We start from the raw sequence: 19,227 nt of genomic DNA, 5'->3' as shown, positions 1-19,227 counted from the left end.
CGACACAAGTAGTGATTCATATCAGACAGCCTAAAGTTGTCAAAGAAAATAAAGTAATGGAACACATCAGAAGGAAGTAATTTCTGGAACTGAAAAGTCAACAAACCAGCAGTTTATGCTGGTACAAACATGTACTGTATATAATTTATAATGAAATAACTGGTAGTGAGGTAAAGGTTGAAATTCAATCTCTGGGTCTGTTTATAAACAAGTCTTGTAACTCAGTCCCAACTAGCTACTCAGTTTATTTTTACTTCAGACACACATACAATACACATTTCATTTAGTAACAAGTTAATTTGAACCACAGAAATTAAAGCAGCTAGTTTATTGCATCATTAGCCTTCAAATTCAGAAATGAATACCCCACCTACTATAATAAGCAGTAGAGTACTGTACATAGAAAATTAGATTTAAGTTTGCTGAAACAAATTACTAGATTGATTAAATTCTACATATGACCAAAAAAATGGCTTTAGATTTGGAACTATTTGGAGACATTACAAGTGGGCAAATGGACTCCATTACCAAGTTTTGTTCTGCAAGTCATCCACCACTACCTCAAATGCACTAGAGTCAGAGTTATACAGCACAGAAAGAGGCCCTTCGGCCCATCGTGTCCGCACCGGCCATCAAGCCCTGTCTATTCTAATCCCATTTTCCAGCACTTGGTCCGTAGCCTTGTATGCTATGGCATTTCAAGTGCTCATCTAAATGCTTCTTGAATGTTGAGGGTTCCTGCCTCTTCCACCCTTTCAAGCAGTGAGTTCCAGATTCCAACCACCCTCTGGGTGAAAAAGTTTTTCCTCAAATCCCCTCTAAACCTCCTGCCCCTTACCTTGAAACTATGTCCCCTGGTTATTGACCCCTCCACCAAGGGGAAAAGTTCCCCTCTATCTATCCTATCTATGCCCCTCATAATTTTGTACACCTCAATTAGGTCCCCCCCTCAGCCTTCTCTGCTCTAAGGAAAACAACCCCAGTCTGTCCAGTCTCTCTTCATAGCTGAAGCACTCCAGCCCAGGTAACATTCTGGTGAATCTCCTCTGCACCCTCTCCAATGCAATCACATCCTTCCTATAGTGTGGCGACCAGAACTGCACACAGTATTCCAGCTGTGGCCTAACTAGCGTTTTGTACAACTCCATCATAACCTCCCTGCTCTTATATTCTATGCCTCAGCTAATGAAGGCAAGTATCCCATATGCCTTTTTAACCACTATTCGCAGCAATTTCCCCCTTTACGTCAGTGACTGGTCTCACTCCTGGCATACTAACAGCACTTGAAGTAACAACACAAATATATTTGTTTAATTTCACTTTACTGTTATAAGTTTAATTTACAACAGAAGGGAATATGGAGGGCTAGTTAAGTCCAGAAAAGCACAAGGAAAGGTGGGCCATTATCGATTTCCTCCAAGCCTAGATTACAGTTGGGATTTCTACAGTAGTATACCAAAGCATCTGGTCAAATTTCAACATAAGAAACCCTAAATGTCTCACATGGGGCCAAAAACCCTAAGCAGATATAATTTATCCTTGCTTTACGAGTAAACTGCTGCATAAATGGGACATTTCATAGGGCTGTCTGAACATGACAAATTAAATGAGCGGCATTTGTTGCAAACAGACATGCCAAAACTAGCCAAATTTCCTCCCCTGAAATTTCCAACTCTTAAAAAAGTGGTCAGTCTTGGATGAGCGGCAGTTTCCTCCAATTGAACATTAATACTGATGCCATCATTTTCGGTCCCCATCCCACCGTTTTCATAGCCCTTCCTGGCCATGGTTTCAGGCTGAACCAGACTGCTCAGAACCTCAGCATTCTATTCAATCCCAAGCGGAGCTTCCGACCCCATATCCCATCCATCACAAAGATCGCCTCAGTAACATCGCCTGCCAACACCCACATCAGTTTATCTGCTGCTGAAAGCTTCAGCTATGCTTTGACTATTCCAATGCTCTCCTGACTGTCCTCCCAACCTCCACCAACTGTAACCTTCAGCTCATCCAAAACTCTGCTGTCCATATCCTGTCCCACACCAGGTCCTGCTCACCCATTACTCTTGGCCTTGTTAACCTAAATTGGCATCCAGTCTTCCAACATCAAAACTCTCATCCTTGTGTTTACATCCCTTCATGGTCTCACCCCTCTGTACCCTCAGAGACCTAAAGCCCACACCCTCCCAAACTCTCCATTCCTCTTAACCTGGCCTCTTAAAAACCCCTCTCCCCATTCTTCCAACCCATCATTAGCAGCCATGCTGTCTAGATTAGTGTTCTGATATTCTCAGATGTCCAGCTGACCAAAAAGAAAAACCTTCCACTAGCAGTGACTGGCATACAATCACTATAAACTTTAGTTAATTGTACTTCTTATCCAGCCACAAAAGCATGTGACACTCCACCTCCCTCTCCTCCTTTAAGACCCTCTTTAAAACCCAACTTAGACCAAGGTCACCCAGTCTAAAGATCCTTCCTTGGCTCAGCATCCATTTTTTTTTTTTATTGTGTGTCTGTGAAGCGCCTTGTGACATTTTTCTATGTTATAGGCGATGTATAGATGCAAGTTGGTGCTGTTGATAATGACTAGTTAGTAATTAATCATGAGGTGGGGAGGGGAGAGAAGAGAAAAAGAGAAGGGAGTGAATAAATAACAGGTCAAAGCAGCTCAGAGGACATGTCTGTGAAGGAAGTTCAAACTAAAATTAAACCTTTGCATCAGACCTGGCAATCCAATACTTGAACTATGCAGGTCTATAGCATTCAAAGGAACTGTTGTTGATTAACCAGACAGTCTGGCTCACTAATGGAACCTGCAAGGATAGACCTATCACTGGAGGCTGGGATTCTTCCCACTCAGCTATAAATAATGCTGCAAATCAATGCCCTATTGCGTAAGGTAGTTCTGACTGGATAAGCAGCAGCATGCTTATCAGTGCATTACTGGTTGGGTGTGCGGTCTTAGCTGATGGAGTTCAACAGTACCCCTGCGCACACACAGCCAAAGTAAGGACTCTTGCCAACCAGCACCAGACTTGGGTAACTGAGGTGTGTCCCTATAGGGAAAGAGTGCACACATTATTGAGCTAGCAGAAACTCTACCTGTGGATTTCTTTGTAACATGGTTTAGAAATTAAACCATGGCTTTCTATGCATTTCAGATATCCAGCTGACCAAAAAGAAAAACCTTCCAATAACAGTGACTGGCATACAATCACTATAAACTTTAGTTAATTGTACTTCTTAACCAGCCACAAAAGCAATGTGACACTCATTTGGCACATGCCATCCAAAAACAACACAAAAGCAGCCAGAGTTATTGTTTTACAACCACCGTAAAAATATCAGCAGGCAAAGCTGCAGGTAATTTACATTTTGATCACTAAAGTTACTGAATTTTTGAGGTGCTGTTCTCATTGACTCCACCATTTTCATTATGACAAACCATTTGAACAACTGTTACAACTAAATGATAATGCCTCCTAATGGAACACTAATTCTGCCAGGCAAAGTTCGGAAGTAGAGAACAGAAGATCACTGACTTACGTATATAAGAACATAAGAAATAGGAGCAGGTGTAGGCCGTTTGGCCCTTCGAGCCTGTTCTGCCATTCAATAAGATCATGACTGAGCTTCTACCTCATCTCCACTTTCCTGCACTATCCCCATATCCCTTCACATTCAAAAATCTATTGATCTCTACCTTGAATATACTCAACAACTGAGCCTCCACAGCACTCTGGGGTAGAGAATTCCAAAGATTCACCGCCCTCAGTGGAAAAAATTTCTCCTCATCTCAGTCCTAAATGGCCAACCCCTTATTCTGAGACTGTGACCCCTGGTTCTAGACTCCCCAGCCAGGGGAAACATCCTCCCTGCATCGACCGTCAAGCCCTGTAAGAATTTTGTATGTTTCAATGAGATCACCTCGCACTCTTCTAAACTCCAGAGAACATAGAAACATAGAAAAATAGGAGCAGTAGGCCATTCAGCCCTTCGAGCCTGCTCCACCATTCAATATGATCATGGCTGATCCTCTATCTCAATACCATATTCCTGCTCTCTCCCCATACCCCTTGTTGCCTTTTGTGTCTAGAGGTCTCGGGGGAGAAATTCAGTGGGCTGCGCCACCAGTTAGCGCCTAAAGAGAGCAGTCAGGGGCTGTAGCGCCACTGGCCGCGCCTCCCGCGATATTGAGTTCGGGCGCTAATGGCGGCGTTAGCCTGTTGCGCTGCGCCGCCACCGATGACGTCATCGGTGTGCGCAGCGCCCCGATCGCAAAATTAGGTTGCGACCGCCTCTGTAGCGCCATTCGCTACTCGCGCCCGGTTCACGGGGCCTTGCTGTGGCGGCAGCGGCGCTAATTAAGGTGGGGGTGCGGGGCAGCCGTTTCTTCCGGCGGCCGCCTGCCGCCTGCCAGCACCTCCATTCCCGGCCTCCTGAGCTCCCCCCCAGGCAGTGCCGGCTGTTTCCCGAGAGCCCGGCACTTCTCCTCGGTGCCGGGCTCTTTTGCCGGCACTCACGATTGGAGATCGCGCTTTTGCATGGCCCCTCCCCCTTAAGAATGGGAGGAAGGCCTGCAGTACCGCAGCGTGCCGTAGCGTGTGGTGCTGCGGCACGTTGCACTGCGATATTCAGTTTCAGCGCCCTAAGAGGGATGCGGAGCGGCTCGAGGTTCGCCCCGTGTCCCTCTTGGGGCGCTGAAGCTGAATTTCCGGTGATCGCTACTGCTCCGATCGCTGCGCTAAATCCTGTGCCCGGGCGAGCTTGGTGCCCCTTTTGCAGCTCAACCCAATTTCTCCCCCCTAGTCTACTCAATCTCTCCTCATAAGACAATCCCCCCATCCCAGGAACCAGTCTGGTGAACCTTTGTTGCACTCCCTATATGGCAAGTATATCCTTCCTTAGGTAAGGAGACTAAAACTGTACACAATACCCCAGGTGTGGTCTCACTAGGGCCCTATATACAGGAAACTTTGGTTTATCCGGAGGTTTTATGTCCGGAAACCTCGATCTACCGGCAGAAACCAGGAGCCGTTTTGTTAGGGTTTTTTTCTTCTCGTGGCTTTGTTTTCAACAGCCGGGCTCTGGAAAGTCTCTCTGAAGCTGTTGCTAAGCTACAGAGACACTTCCAAGGTACGGGCCGACTGTTTACAAGCTGTTGCTAAGCAACAGTGTTTGTTGTCAGATACAGAGATGAAAACCTCCGTATGCTTCAACATTAACTTTGTATGTCCGGCAGTTTTGATAGATTGGCAACAGCTCGGTCCCGTCGGTGCCGGATATAACAAAGTTTCCTGTAATTGCAGTAAAACGTCTTTACTCTTATACTCAAATCCTCTTGTAATAAAAGGTCAACATACCATTTGCTTTCCTAATTACTTGCTGTACCTGCATGTTAACTTTCAGTGATTCATGTACAAGGACACCCAGGTCCCTCTGAACACCAACATTTCCCAATCTCGCACCATTTAAAAAACACTGCTTTTCTATTTTTCCTACCAAAGTGGATAACTTCACATTTCTCCACATTATATTCCATTTGCCATGTTCTTGCCCACTCACTTAGTCTGTCTATATCCCCTTGTAGCCTCTTTGCATCCTCCTCACAACTTACATTCCCACCCAGCTTTGTATCAGTAAACTTGGATATATTACATTTCGTCCCCTCATCCAAATCATTGCTATTGGGAGCAGCAGCGAGAGCGGACCGACCTGTGAGGGAACAGGCGAAGGAGGAGTGAGGAAATAAAGCCTGAGGCTCGAGGCCCAGACTGAGCTATTGGGAGCAGCAGCAAGAGCGGACCGAAACAGGCAACATTCGAAAGTGATGTCAGCACATGGGAAGGAGCTGATTGGTAAGTAGGACCTGGTGAGTATTTCTACAGTCCAGTCGTTAAAGTAAAAGTAAGGTCTCCAGTTTAAAGTAAAAGTAAGGTCTCCAGTTTAAAGTAAAAGTAAGGTCTCCAGTTTAGAGTAAGTAGTGTTTAAAGTGAAGCAAGGTCCCTAGTGTATTTAATATTCTTTAATTTAAAGGGAGTAAATTAAGGGTAGGACATGGCCGGGCAGCTCGGCAGCATGGAGTGCTCCTCCTGTGCTTTGTGGGAAGTCAGGGACACTTTCGGTGTCCAGGGTGAACACGTGTGCAGAAAGTGTCTCCAGCTGCAGCTACTCGAAATACGCGTTTTGGAGCTGGAGCTGTGGCTGGAGTCACTGTGGAGAATCCGCGAGGCTGAAGTCTTCGTGGATAGCACGTTTAACGAGGTGGTCACACCGCAGGTAAAGAGTGCACAGGCAGACAGGGAATGGGTGACCGCCAAACAGAGTAAAAGAACTAGGAAAAAGGTAGTGCAGGAGTCCCCTGGGTCTATCTCCCTCTCCAACAGATTTTCCGTTTTGGATACTGCTGGGGGAGATGGTTTCTCAGGGGAATGCAGCAAGAGCCAAGTCTGTGGCACTGTGAGTGGCTCAGCTGCACAGGAGGGGAGGAAAAAGAGTGGGAGAGCAATAGCGATAGGGGATTCTATCGTAAGGGGAACAGATTGACGTTTCTGTGGCCGCAGGCGTGACTCCAGGATGGTATATGTTGCCTCCCTAGTGCCAGGGTCAAGGATGTCACTGAGCAGCTGCAGGACATTCTGAAGGGGGAAGGGTGAACAGCCAGAGGTCATGGTCCATATCGGTACCAACGACATAGGTCAAAAGAGTGACGAGGTCCTGCAAGCAGTATATAGGGAGCTAGGAAATAGATTAAAAAGCAGGACCTCAAAGGTCATCATCTCAGGATTACTCCCAGTGCCACGTGCTTTCACGAGAGCAGAAATAGGAGAATAGGCCAGAGGAATGCGTGGGTGGAGAGATGGTGCAGGAGGGAGGGATTTAAATTCCTGAGGAATTGGGACCGATTCTGGGGAAGGTGGGACCTGTACAGGGTGGACGGGTAACACCTCGCCGGAATCGGCACCAACATCCTTGCAAAGGGGTTTGCTAGTGCTGTTGGGAAGGATTTAATCTAGTTTGTCAGGGGGCTGGGAACCTAAGTGTGGGCCCAGAACAGAAAGAAACAAAGCTGGAAGTGCAAGTTAGAAAAGTAGTCAGCAAAACTAATAGGGAGCAGAAACAAAGACCAACAGTAAAGAGGGTCAAACTGCAGAAAAGTATTAAACAGGCAAAGTTGAAGGCACTTCATCTAAATGCACGTAGCATTCGCAACAAGGTGGATGAATTAATGGCACTAATAGAAGTAAATGGGCATGATGTAATTGCCATTACAGAGATATGGTTGCAGGATAACCAAAGCTGGGAACTGAATGTTGAGGAAGGACAGACAAAAGGGAAATGGAGGTGGCGTAGCGCTGTTAATAAGGGATGAGATCGGTACGGTACAAATAAAAGATCTTGGCTTGGCAGATTGTGATGTAGAACTGGAATCAGTTTGGGTGGAGCTAAGAAACAGCAAAGGGTGGAAAACATTGGTGGTAATGGTAATATAGGGCACAATATCAATCAAGAGATTAGAAGTGCATGTAACAAGGGCAATACAGTAATCATGGGGGGCTTTAATCTACATATTGACTGGGCAAATCAAATTACCACTAATGGTGTGGAGGATGAATTCTTAGAATGCATGCGAGATGGTTTCTTGGATCAATATGTGGAGGAACCAACCAGGAAACAGGCTATTCTGGTTCTGGTGCTGTGTAATGAGAAAGGGCTAATCAATAATCTTGTGGTAAAGGGGCCTTTAGGGACAAGTGACCATAATATGATTGAATTTTACATTAAGTTTGAGAGTGATGTAGTCCAATCTGAAACTACGGTCTTCAATCTAAACAGAGGAAACTACAAGGGTATGAGGGACAAGTTGGCCATGGTAGATTGGGAGACTACACTGAAAGGTATGAAGGTTGACATACAATGGCTAACATTCAAGGAAATAATGCATAATTTGCAACAAACATATATTCCTCTAGGGCTTAAAAACCAAAAAGGAAGAGTGATCCAACCATGGCTAACAAAAGAAATTAAAGCTAGTATTAAGTCAAAAGGAGGAAGCTTATAAAGTTGCCAGAAAAAGCGGTCAGCCTGAGGATTAGGATCTTTAGAAATCAGCAAAGGGGGACCAAGAAATTGATAAAGGGAAAGCGGAATAGGAGCACAAACTAGCAAAAAATATAAAAATGGATTGTAAAAGCTTCTATAGGTATGTGAAAAGGAAAAGACTGGCGAAGGTAAATGTAGGTCCTTTACAGTCAGAGAAGGGAGAATTTATAATGGGGAATGAGGAAATGGCAGAGAATTTAAGTAAATACTTTGTTTCACGGAGGAAGACACAAAAAACCTCCCAGAAATATGAGAAAACCAAGGGTGTGACGAGAATGAGGAACTTAAAGAAATTATTAGTAAAAAAACAGTACTAGCAAAATTAATGGACTAAAAGTCGATAACTCCCAAGGACCAGATGACCTACATCCTAGGGTTTTGAAAGAGGTGGCCATTGGAATAGTGGATGCATTGGTTGTCATCTTCCAAAATTCTATAGATTCTGGAGTGGTTCCTGCAGATTGGAGGATAGCAAATGTAACCCCGCTATTTAAGAAGAGGGAGAGAGAAAACGGGGAACTACAGAACTGTTAGCCTCACATCTGTAGTTGGGAAAATGCTGGAATCTATTAGAAGGATGCAATAACTGGGTACTTAGAAACTAATAGTAAGATTAGGCAGAGTCAACATGGATTTATGAAAGGGAAATCCTGTTTGACAAACCTATTGGAGTTCTTTGAGGATGTAAAGGGGAGTAGACAAAGGGGAACCGGTAGATGTGGGGTATCTGGATTTTTAGAAGGCCTTGGATAAGGTCCCACACAAGAGGTTGGTGAACAAAATTAGGGCACATGGAATTGGGGGTAATATACTAAAAAACAAAAAGTAGGGATAAACGGGTCTTTTTCAGGATGGCAGCCTGTGAATAGTGGGGTACTGCAAGGATCGGTGCTTGGGCCCAGCTATTCACAATCTATATCAATGATTTGGATGAGGGGACTAAATGTAACATTTCCAAATTTGCTGATGATACAAAGCTAGGTGGCAGTGTCAGTTGCGAAGAGGATGTGAAGAGGATTCAAGGGGATCTCGACAGGCTCAGTGAGTGGGCGAGAACATGGCAGGTGGAATATAATGTGGATAAATGTGAAGTTATCCACTTTAAAAAAACAAAAAGGCAGAGTATTTCCTAAATGGTGAAAGATTGGGGAATGCAGATGCTCAAAGGGACCTGGGTGTCCTTGTACATGAGTCACTGAAAGTGAATGTGCAGGTGCAGCAAGCCATTAGGAAGGCAAATGGTATGCTGGCCTTCATTACAAGAGGATTTGAGTACAGGAGTAAAGACATCTTATTCCAATTATATAGTACCTTGGTGAGACCACACTGGAGTACGATGTACAATTTTGGTCTCCTTACCCAAGGGAGGATATACTTGCCATAGAGGGAGTGCAACGAAGGTTTGCGAGATTGATTCCTGGGATGGCGGGACTGTCGTATGAGAAGAGATTGAGTAAACTAGGCCTGTACTCTCTTGAATGCAGAAGAATGAGAGGGGATCTCTTTGAACCATACAAAATTATTACAGGGCTTGATAGGATGAATGCTGGGAGAATGTTTCCCTTAGCTGGGGAGTCTAGAACCAAGATAAATGATAGGCCATTCGGGACAGAGATGAGGAGAAATTTCTTCAGAGGATGGTGAATCTTTGGAATTCTCTACCCCAGAGGGCTGTGGAGGCTCAATCATTGGTTATATTCAAAACAGAAGTCGATAGATTTCTAACTAGTAAGGGCATCAAGGGATATGGCGATATGGCTGGTGAATGGAGTTGAGGCAGAAGATCAGCCATGATCTCATTGAATGGCGGAGCAGGCTCGAAGGGCCGAATGGCCTACTCCAGCTCCTATTTCTTATGTTATGTTCTTATTGATGTAGATTATGAATAGCTGAGGCCCAAGCACTGATCCTTGTGGTACCCCACTAGTTACAGCCTGCCAACCCGAAAATGACCCATTTATTCCTATTCTCTGTTTTCTGTCAGTTAACCAAGCCTCAATCCATGCTAGTATATTACCCCCAATTCTATGAGCCCTAATTTTGTTTAATAACCTGTGTGGCACCTTATCAAATGCCTTCTGAAAATCCAAATACACCACATCCACTAGTTCCCCTTTACCTATTCTGCTAGTTAAAACCTCAAAAAACTCCTAACAGATTTGTCAAACACGATTTCCCTTTCATAAATCAGCGTTGACTGCCCAATCCTATTATAATTTTCTAAGTGCCCTGGTGCCACGTCCCTAATAATAGGTTCTAGCATTTTCCCTGCTACTGATGTCAGGCTAACTGGTCTGTAGTTCCCCGTTTTCTCTCTCCCTCCTTTCTTAAATAGTGGGGTTACATTTGCTACCTTCCAATCTGCGGGAGCCGTTCTAGAATCTATGGAATTTTGGAAAATGACAACCAATGCATCCACTATCTCTATAGCCACCTCCTTCAAAACCCTGGGATGTAGGCCATCGGTTCCAGGGATTTATCGGCTTTCAGTCCCATTAACTTCTCCAGTACTACTTTTTTTTTTTTTTTTAACCAATACGAATTTCTTTCAGCAGCACATTAGCAGTTCTTGACCAATACATAGCCCAAAATAAAACTGGACTTGGGCACCAGAAAAACAGTTTGCAAACAGTTTCAGCAAGTCATTGAACCAGGTCTGGCAACAAATAACTTGAGCTGAGAATGATCAACCCTTCAAGGATTAATTTTCACACCTCAACTACTTCCTCAGCATACTATTGGCATTACAGTGCTCAATTTAGCACAGCGATACCCTGGCCATATAAAACCCTACAAGCTGAACTGCATGTGCATTTTCCTGGAATAGCTTACCAACCGAAGATAGCAAGGAGTAAGAAAAGGTCAATTAGCCCATCAAATCTGCTTCTTCTGCACACATACAATCTACACAATCATTGACTCTATCCTACACAATCATTACTTAATCTCCAGAGGGAAATTTCTGCATAAATATTCTCTACCCGCCAACAGTAATTTAAAACTCCTAAATACTTATTAAGCTCCAATATTCAACCTTGGGCAGTTGTTCTCCACAGCCAACATCCTTCCCCCAGCAGTACAGGAACTATTTTGTCCTGCATGTTACTTGATTGTATGACTCTATACTTACACATAAAACATTCAACAGCATAGAAGATGGCCATGCAACCCATTACACCTGTATCGTCTTTCTGAAAGAGCCACTTAGTCCCATCCCCCAGCCTCTTTTCTTGCACTGCTTTTTATAAAACCTAGAATCCCATAAAAGTATTTATTTTTAAAAACATCTTCATCAACTTGTGCTACTACTTAAAGATTTGGGTATCTGAACCCTTACCTCTCTGCTTCTCTACGCCATTTAAAGTATTAGCATTTAGTGCACTTGACCTCTCCTTATCCTTCCTTCCAAAATGTAACACCCAGCATTTCTCTGCATTAAATTTTATCTTACTCCTATCTACCCAATTTAGCAACTTGTCTCTGTCCTCCTGAAGTTGGTAAGTCTTTTTCAAAGCTCACCACCATGCTTCAAATTTTTTCAGGTCCTCTGAAAATGTTGATATTGTGTCACCTCTACCCAAGTGAAGACCATTCATGTACCTTGAAAACAGCAAGGGTCCCAACATGGACCCTTAGGGTCGCCATTTTTTAGATCCCCAGTTCAAACGACATCTATTAGCCACTACTCAATGTTTCCTTTTAAACAACTTCTTACACAGGCTATCACGCTCCCATTAATACTATGTACCTTAATTTTAAGCCTCCTATGTGGCGCCTTATGAAATGTCCTTTGAAAATCCATACACACAATACGCTCCACTTCAAGAGAATTCTTAAATTTGTCTAGCTTTTATTTGAAGGTAATCAACCCTAAATTAATTGATTTTGTTTGGAATCTTTTCCATATATCCTATATTCTGGTGAGGGAGGAGGAGAATTCATCTCGTCTCACTTGGTGCATGTTAATGTTAAACCTCTGTCCTCTAGTTTTGCATTCACAGTCCAAGTCAAACAAATAACCTTCACGTTAGGGTTAGGCTGGCAACTATGCTTCTCAACATTTTAAAAGAACTGGATCACGTCTATCAATCTTTCATTCATTGCAAACAAGTTCAGGTCCAAGAATCTCCACACTCAACCTAAACTCTAGAACCATCCTCTCCTCCCTCCGATGCAACGATTATGCTTTTAAAGTTGGACACCTAAACCTTGCTTCACAAATGATCTATACGAGGTTCAAATAACTTGTTTGATTCATAATCAAAAGCCCTCAAAATAGAGCACGTTTGTTTAAGTTAGCTGATTACACCTTCAGATTGGAAACTTAGTGAACAATTAATAATCGCATTCAAATATTTTTCCACTAGACATTCCTTCATCAAGTACATATTTACCATTCCAACATTATATGTTGGCATTAAATATTCTCAATCCTTCTGCTTAATTGATATAAACACCTTAAATGCTGTTTATCAATTTTACTTGAACTCTAGTGTATGTCCGTGCTTTGAGAAAGGAAAGAAAAAGTGCTTGGTTCCAGAGTTAATTTAACAATTCACCACACAACTAACTGTCAGATCATCAGAAACTCATGCCGAACATGACCAATTTTAATCATTTTCCTTCCCACCATCCCAAAGACTTTTTTTCCACATTGGAGGTGTCCTGGACAATATTTATCCCTCAATCAACATCACTAAAAAGACAGATTATCTGGTCATTATCACATTACTGTTTGAGAGAGCTTGCTGTGGGCAAATTGGCTGCCGCGTTTCCTACATTACAACAGTGACTACACTTCAAAAGTACTTCATTGGCTGTAAAGGGCTTTGGGACATCCTGAGGTTGGAAAGGCGCTACATAAATGCAAGTAATTTTTCTTTTGAGCAAACTGGCTAGAAATATTGTTCATCGGCTCTTTCTGCTTCTGACTATCAAATTGGTTTTCAATCTAGTTAGATAATTAATCTAATTATTAATAGATCCCATTAATTCTATGAAATCTTTTTTTTTTTTTTTAAAAAGCTTAACATGTGGAACTTATTCAAAAGCCTGACAAGTGGAACTTCCACCAAATGCCTTCTGAAAGTAAACATCCATTGGGTAGTCCTCACCCCCGCCCCAGTTCAGTTACCTATTCAAGGAATTTCAATAGATTAGGGAGGAATGATCTAGTGCTTCTAAATCAATGTTGTCTCCTCCTTATAGAATTTTATGCTGCCCAAGTGAGCACTGGTGCTGTCTCAAAGAATGCTCTTGTGCTTTCCCCTTAATGGAGCTCGGGCTTACTGGTCTGTAATTTCCAGGTTCACGTCCCACTCCTTTTTTGAATACTGGAGCAACACTTACTGATCACCTGTCACTCAAGTACAGTGTCTGTGGCAAAGAAGCTCCTCCAATTATTAATCAGAGACACAAGGATTCCAGGATGGATACAACATTGGCCCACACAGCTTGCAAACTGGAAAAATACCCTCCTAACTGGAGCATTGGTAGAGAATGAATGGGGTATTAAGTGAGTTCATTCCAATCTCACTTATTAGACACGTATCATTGAATAAAGTCTCCATCCAAGTGTAGTATGACATAGATCAGGCAAGTCCCAGGTTCAATCCCTGATCTATAAGTTAGCTATGGTGTGGAGATGCCGGAGTTGGACTGGGGTGGACAAATGTAAGAAGTCACACAACATGTCATCGATGACGACGAACACCTCGCTAAGGCCATCCCCACGCCTCCACTACTTGCTTTCAAACAGCCGCCTAACCTCAAACAGACCATCGTTCGCAGCAAATTACCCAGGTTTCAGGAGAACAGCGACTACGACACCACACAACCCTGCCACAGCAACCTCTGCAAGACATGCCAGATCATCAACACAGATACCATCATCACACGTGAGGACACCACCCACCAGGTACATGGTACATACGCATGTGACTCGGCCAACGTTGTCTACCTCATACGTTGCAGGAAAGGATGCCCCGGAGCATGGTACATCGGCGAGACCATGCAGACACTGCGACAACGGATGAACGGACACCGCGCAACAATCACCAGCCAGGAGTGTTCCCTCCCAGTCGGGGAACACTTCAGCAGTCAAGGACATTCAGCCTCCGATCTTCGGGTAATCATTCTCCAAGGCGGCCTTCGAGACACACGACAATGCAAAATCGTCGAGCAGAAACGGATAGCCAAGTTCCGCACCCATGAGGACGGCCTCAACCGAGATCTTGGGTTCATGTCACGCTACATGTAACCCCACCTGACGCAGGGTCATCCAGACTCGAGTCGACATTGGCTTGTTCTCTCTACACAGATGCGGCCGGACCTGCTGTGATTTCCAGCCAAAAAAAATGTTTTTTGTCTGTTTTTTTGTTTTTCATACAGACCCCAGCATCTGCAATATTTGACCCCTTGTGACCCCACCTCATTGTTCTTTGATGTAATGTTTTCCTGACTGACCTGTTTGGACACCATTCACACCTTTGATTGCTGTGATTATATCTCTGCCGAGGTGTGATAAATGGCAGTTGGAAAGATTACCTGCAAACATCTGACATGATTCTCTGACTATATAAGCTGTGTCTTTATGCATTTCTCCACTTCACCTGAAGAAGGAGCAGCGCTCCGAAAGCTTGTGATTTCAAATAAAGCTGTTGGACTATAACCTGGTGTTGTGTGACTTCTTATATAAGTTAGCTGATCTTGACTGGGGAAGTGGTAAGGGGCATTAGAATTTGCAATAAACCCACAGGCAAAGGTAAAGGAAGAGAAAAAGTAGCTAGGACTTCTGATCACTATCCAGTGCCTCTCTGTTGAGTGTAAACATGTGTGGGCATAGGGTATGACAGAGTCAAGCGCGAGTGTGACAACCCATAGTTATTTGACCTGCTATCACTGTCTAGGTTTAAATATCCAACTACAGCCATTTGGACAAGGTACCAGAGTCTTCTCAGAATGAGTCACCACCTTCAGGTGAGGAAGGGAAAAAAGCTAATATCTAAATTTATTTAGTATGTACTCAATTTATCACTTAAAAGGGTCTAACTTGGCTTGAAATGCCATCACCAACTAATACAGCTGAAATATTTATTTGGCTCTCTCTTGTTGCTATCTACAAATCATGGTTGCAACTTAGTTGAAGTTTTCATTACAGAATAATTCTTCAATGCTTAAGCTCATTTTTAAATTATATATCTTAAACCAATCAAGAGTTTGGAATGAACTCATAGTACCGAATTCCTTCTTTCCTAAAGCTATGCATAAGTAGTTAGAAGGGTTTGTTCACCACAACGGGAGGCCAATATCTATTCATATTAATCTCAGGTCTTTTACATTATGTTTTCACCCATTTCCCACACATTCACTCTTTAGCCTGAAACACTTCTCAAAATATTCACAGGATATTTAAAACCTTAGTCGTATTTCTCAACTAAATTACGATAATAGGACACTTCCTAAAACTTAAGAGCACATACTGAACGGCAAAATAGGTCTTCTGTTGGTTTTCGCCGAATCAAATCTTGTACACAGCAAGTTTACAAAGTCAGTATTTCTGTTTGAAAGATTATTTACCCTAAATGACACTTGCATTATTCATTTAGACAACTGAATTGAAGGTTTATATGAATGCGGTTTTTAAAAGGGAACAAATTGTTTTAACGCCATCTAAAGTGAAGTTCCACAGAACAACAGGAAACAAATAAATAACCCCAACAGCAGATAATCAGAACATTTGTTTCCATCCCAAAGACAAAGGCGGCTTGTTATCGGCTCACATTGAAAATCTAACAATGATTCAGTGAATTATGACCAGAACGTTCAGAAACAGATCAGCGAGGGTGGGAGCTCTCTGTTTATTCCATTATCAGTTCCCATATTTAAAAACTCCTTCTGAAGTGTTTCTGCATTTTTTTCTTTTAAAATTTAAATTACACAGCTACAAGTTGTGTGTCGGGATGAATCCAAAAGGCAAAAGAAACTCCTCCTCCTCAAAAAGTAAATAGTTCCCTCCCTTAAAAAGCACGGGGCTTGATGGGCCGATTTTCCCGGAGCCGGGATAAAGAGAAGGGCAAACACTTACCCAAACACACCAGCCGTCTGACACCAAGTACCAGGCCATCTCCAGCGCGAATCCGTGGCCGTCGGCCCATTCTGGTCGGCTTGCTGGCCCCAGGTCGGCTTCACCATGATCCGCGATACCCTCCGGGGGCCCGTGCTGCGCGGCGTTTGCTCCGGTATCCCGACCGCTGCTGTCCTCGCTCGCCTGCTCGCCGCTTGTGGCGGGGGCCGGAGCGCCGAGGCTGGGCTGGTGACGCGTGGCGGGGGCCGGCTCTTGGCCCGGCGGCAGGCTGAGATGCGAGTAGGCGCTGAAGAGGCTGGCGGCCAGCATCGCTGCGCTGAGGGCCGTGTAGGTCCTCAGGCTGGGCCAGGGGAAGCGTTCGAGGAATAGTAGCGGCATGACCGGGCCGAGGTTGGTTTGAGGCGTCGGTGGGCTGCTGTTACCCCAGTGACGAACTCCTGTGTCCCGCTCAAGATTCCGATTCTCCAACTATCCTCGGTGACGTCGCCTCGGCGGGCGGGGCTGTGTGTGTGGAAACATCCGGAAGTGATTTGTATCATACGTCATCACAGGTCAGAGATCATCCTGAAGGATGCGAATCACGCTGTCATGGAGATAGTCTCCATGGTTACCGAGAGCCAGGCAGTCACTCGTCGGGTCATCAATACAGCTTATTGGAAGGGGAATTATAAAAAATACTGACTGCACTTGATACTCTTGTGGTAAATCATTGAGCAGAGAGTTAGAGAAATGACCCATAGCATGCTAAACTAGTTATTAAAGGTTGAATTTATAATTGCTGATAGTATCATCTGTGCCTCAGCCCACCTGCTGCTGAAACCCTCATCCATCCCTTTGTTACCTCCCGACTCGACTATTCCCATGCTCCCCTGTCCGGCCTCCCATCTACCACCCTCCGTAAACTTGAGCTCATCCAGAACTCTACTGCCCATATCCTAACTCACACCAAGTCTCGTTCGCCCATCACCCCTGGGCTCGCTAACCTACATTAGCTTGTTTGAACAGCAAGTCAGAACATGGTTGCACATCTTATGTTCCGGTGCTTTTAAAATTTGTCTCTGGTGCTAGAAACCCCATGTACAATGGGGATTATGGCAGTATGTTACTGGACTAGTAATCCAGAGGCCTAGACTAATGATCCAGGGAACATGAGTTCAAATCCCACCACAGTAGCTGGGGAATTTATATTAAAAAATTAAATATAAATCAACAGTAATGGTGACCATAAAAACTACCAGATTGTCATTAACAAACCCATCTGGTTCACTAATGTCATTTAGGGAAGGAAATCTGCCATCCTTACTTGGTCTGGCCTATATGTGACTCCAGTCTCACAGCAATGTGGTTGACTCTTAACTGCCCTCTGAAATGGCCCAGCAAGCCATTCAGTTTTATTCAAGAAAGTGGCTCACCAACCCATTCTCAACAGCAATTAGGGATGGGCAATAAATGCTGACCTTGCCGGCGACATCCACATCGCGTGAATGAATTTAAAATCTCTTTCTATCATAGAATAGTACAGCACAGAAGGAGGCCATTAGGTCCATCGAGTCTGCCCTGGCTTTTTCGAACAACAATCCAGTTAGATCCACTTCCCCATATCCCTGCAATTTTTTCTCCTTCCAGTATTTATCCAATTCCCTTTTGAAGGCGACTATTGAATCTGTATCCACCACCTTATTAGGTAGTGCATTCCAAATCCTAACCACTCGTTGTGTAAAAAAGTTTTTCCTCATGTCGCCTCTGGTTCTTTTGCCAATCACCTTCAATCTGTGCCCTCTCATTATCGACCATTCAGCCATTGGAAACAGTTTCTCTTTATTTATTCTACCTTAATACTTCATCATTTTAAACACTTCTATCAAATCTCCTCTTAGCCTTCTCTGTTCCAAGGGGAACAACCAGTCTATCCACGTAACTATAATCCCTCATCCCTGGAACCATTGTAGTGAATTCTGTACCCTCTTTAAAACCTTCACATTCTTCCTAAAGTGTGGTGCCCAGAATTAGACACAATACTGTGGCTGGGGCCAAACTAGCATTGTATATAGCTTTAGCATAACTTCCTGGCTTTTGTACTCTATGCATATGTACTTTATAAAACCCAGGATCCCATATGCTTTATTAACTGCTTTGTTAACCTGTCCTGCCACCTTCAAAGATTTGTGCACATGCACCCCCAGGTCTCTCTGTTCTTCCACCCCCTTTAAAATTGTACCATTTAGTGTGTCTCCTCATCCTTCCTACCAAAATGTGCCACCTCACACTTCTCTGCATTGAATTTTATCTGTCATGTGTCTGCCCATTCCAGCAGCCTGTCTATGGCTTCTTGAAGTCTGTTACTATCTTCCTCACTGTTTACTACACTTCTAAGTTTCGTGCCATCTGCAAATTTCGAAATTGAGCCCTGTACCCCCAAGTCCAAGTCATTAATACATATCAAAAAAAGCAGTGATCCTAGTACTGAACCTAGGGGAATGTCACTGTATACCTTCCTCCAGTCCGAAAAACAGTCATTCACAACTCTCTGTTTTCTATCCCTTAGCCAGTTTTGTATCCTTGCTGCTACTGATCCTCTTAGCGCATGGCTTCAATTTTGCTAACAAGCCTAGTATGTAGTACCTTATCAAACGCTTTTTGAAAATCCATATATACAACACCAACTGCACTGCACTCATCCACCCTTTCTGTTACCTCATCAAAAAACTCAATCAAGTTAGTCAAACACGATTTTCCCTTAATAAATCCATGCTAGCTCTCCTTTATTAGTCCATGCTGCTCCAAGTGGCTGTTAATTTTCTCCCAGGTTATTGTTTCTAAAAGCTTCCCCACTACCGACATTAAACTGATTGGCCTGTTGTACGAAAGACTGGTAGTTAGAGACCATATAGTAGATGGAAATCACATATGTATAAATTCAAGTGTAGCCATTGACCAACTAATCTTACCCATGATTCCCCTTTTTTTTAAATTTGTTTTCTGGGATGTGGGCGTCGCTGGCAAGGCCAGCATTTATTGCCCCTCCCGAGTTGCCC

At 43.7% G+C, this 19,227-nt stretch overlaps 1 protein-coding gene across 3 annotated transcripts in view; it reads right to left on the bottom strand.

Annotated features, from left to right (window-relative positions):
- amfra (autocrine motility factor receptor a) overlaps positions 1-16,722 on the bottom strand; it is a 68,235-nt gene extending 51,513 nt beyond the window's left edge. Inside the window, exon 1 of one of the 3 annotated variants that reach the window (XM_085991046.1) lies at positions 16,193-16,722. In XM_085991046.1, coding sequence (XP_085847172.1) covers positions 16,193-16,570 — 378 coding nt within the window. In that variant the 5' untranslated portion in view covers positions 16,571-16,722. The remainder of the gene's footprint in view (positions 1-16,192) is intronic. The other 2 variants (XM_085991047.1, XM_085991045.1) reach the window with 2 other exon arrangements.
- Between the last annotated feature and the right edge of the window lie 2,505 nt (positions 16,723-19,227).

Source organism: Somniosus microcephalus, chromosome 6 (genome assembly GCF_052327205.1).
Source record: "Somniosus microcephalus isolate GS21.2 chromosome 6, FLI_Smic_1.0, whole genome shotgun sequence".
Classification (NCBI taxonomy): Eukaryota; Metazoa; Chordata; class Chondrichthyes; order Squaliformes; family Somniosidae; genus Somniosus; species Somniosus microcephalus.
This window is presented reverse-complemented; position numbering and strand designations above follow the sequence as displayed.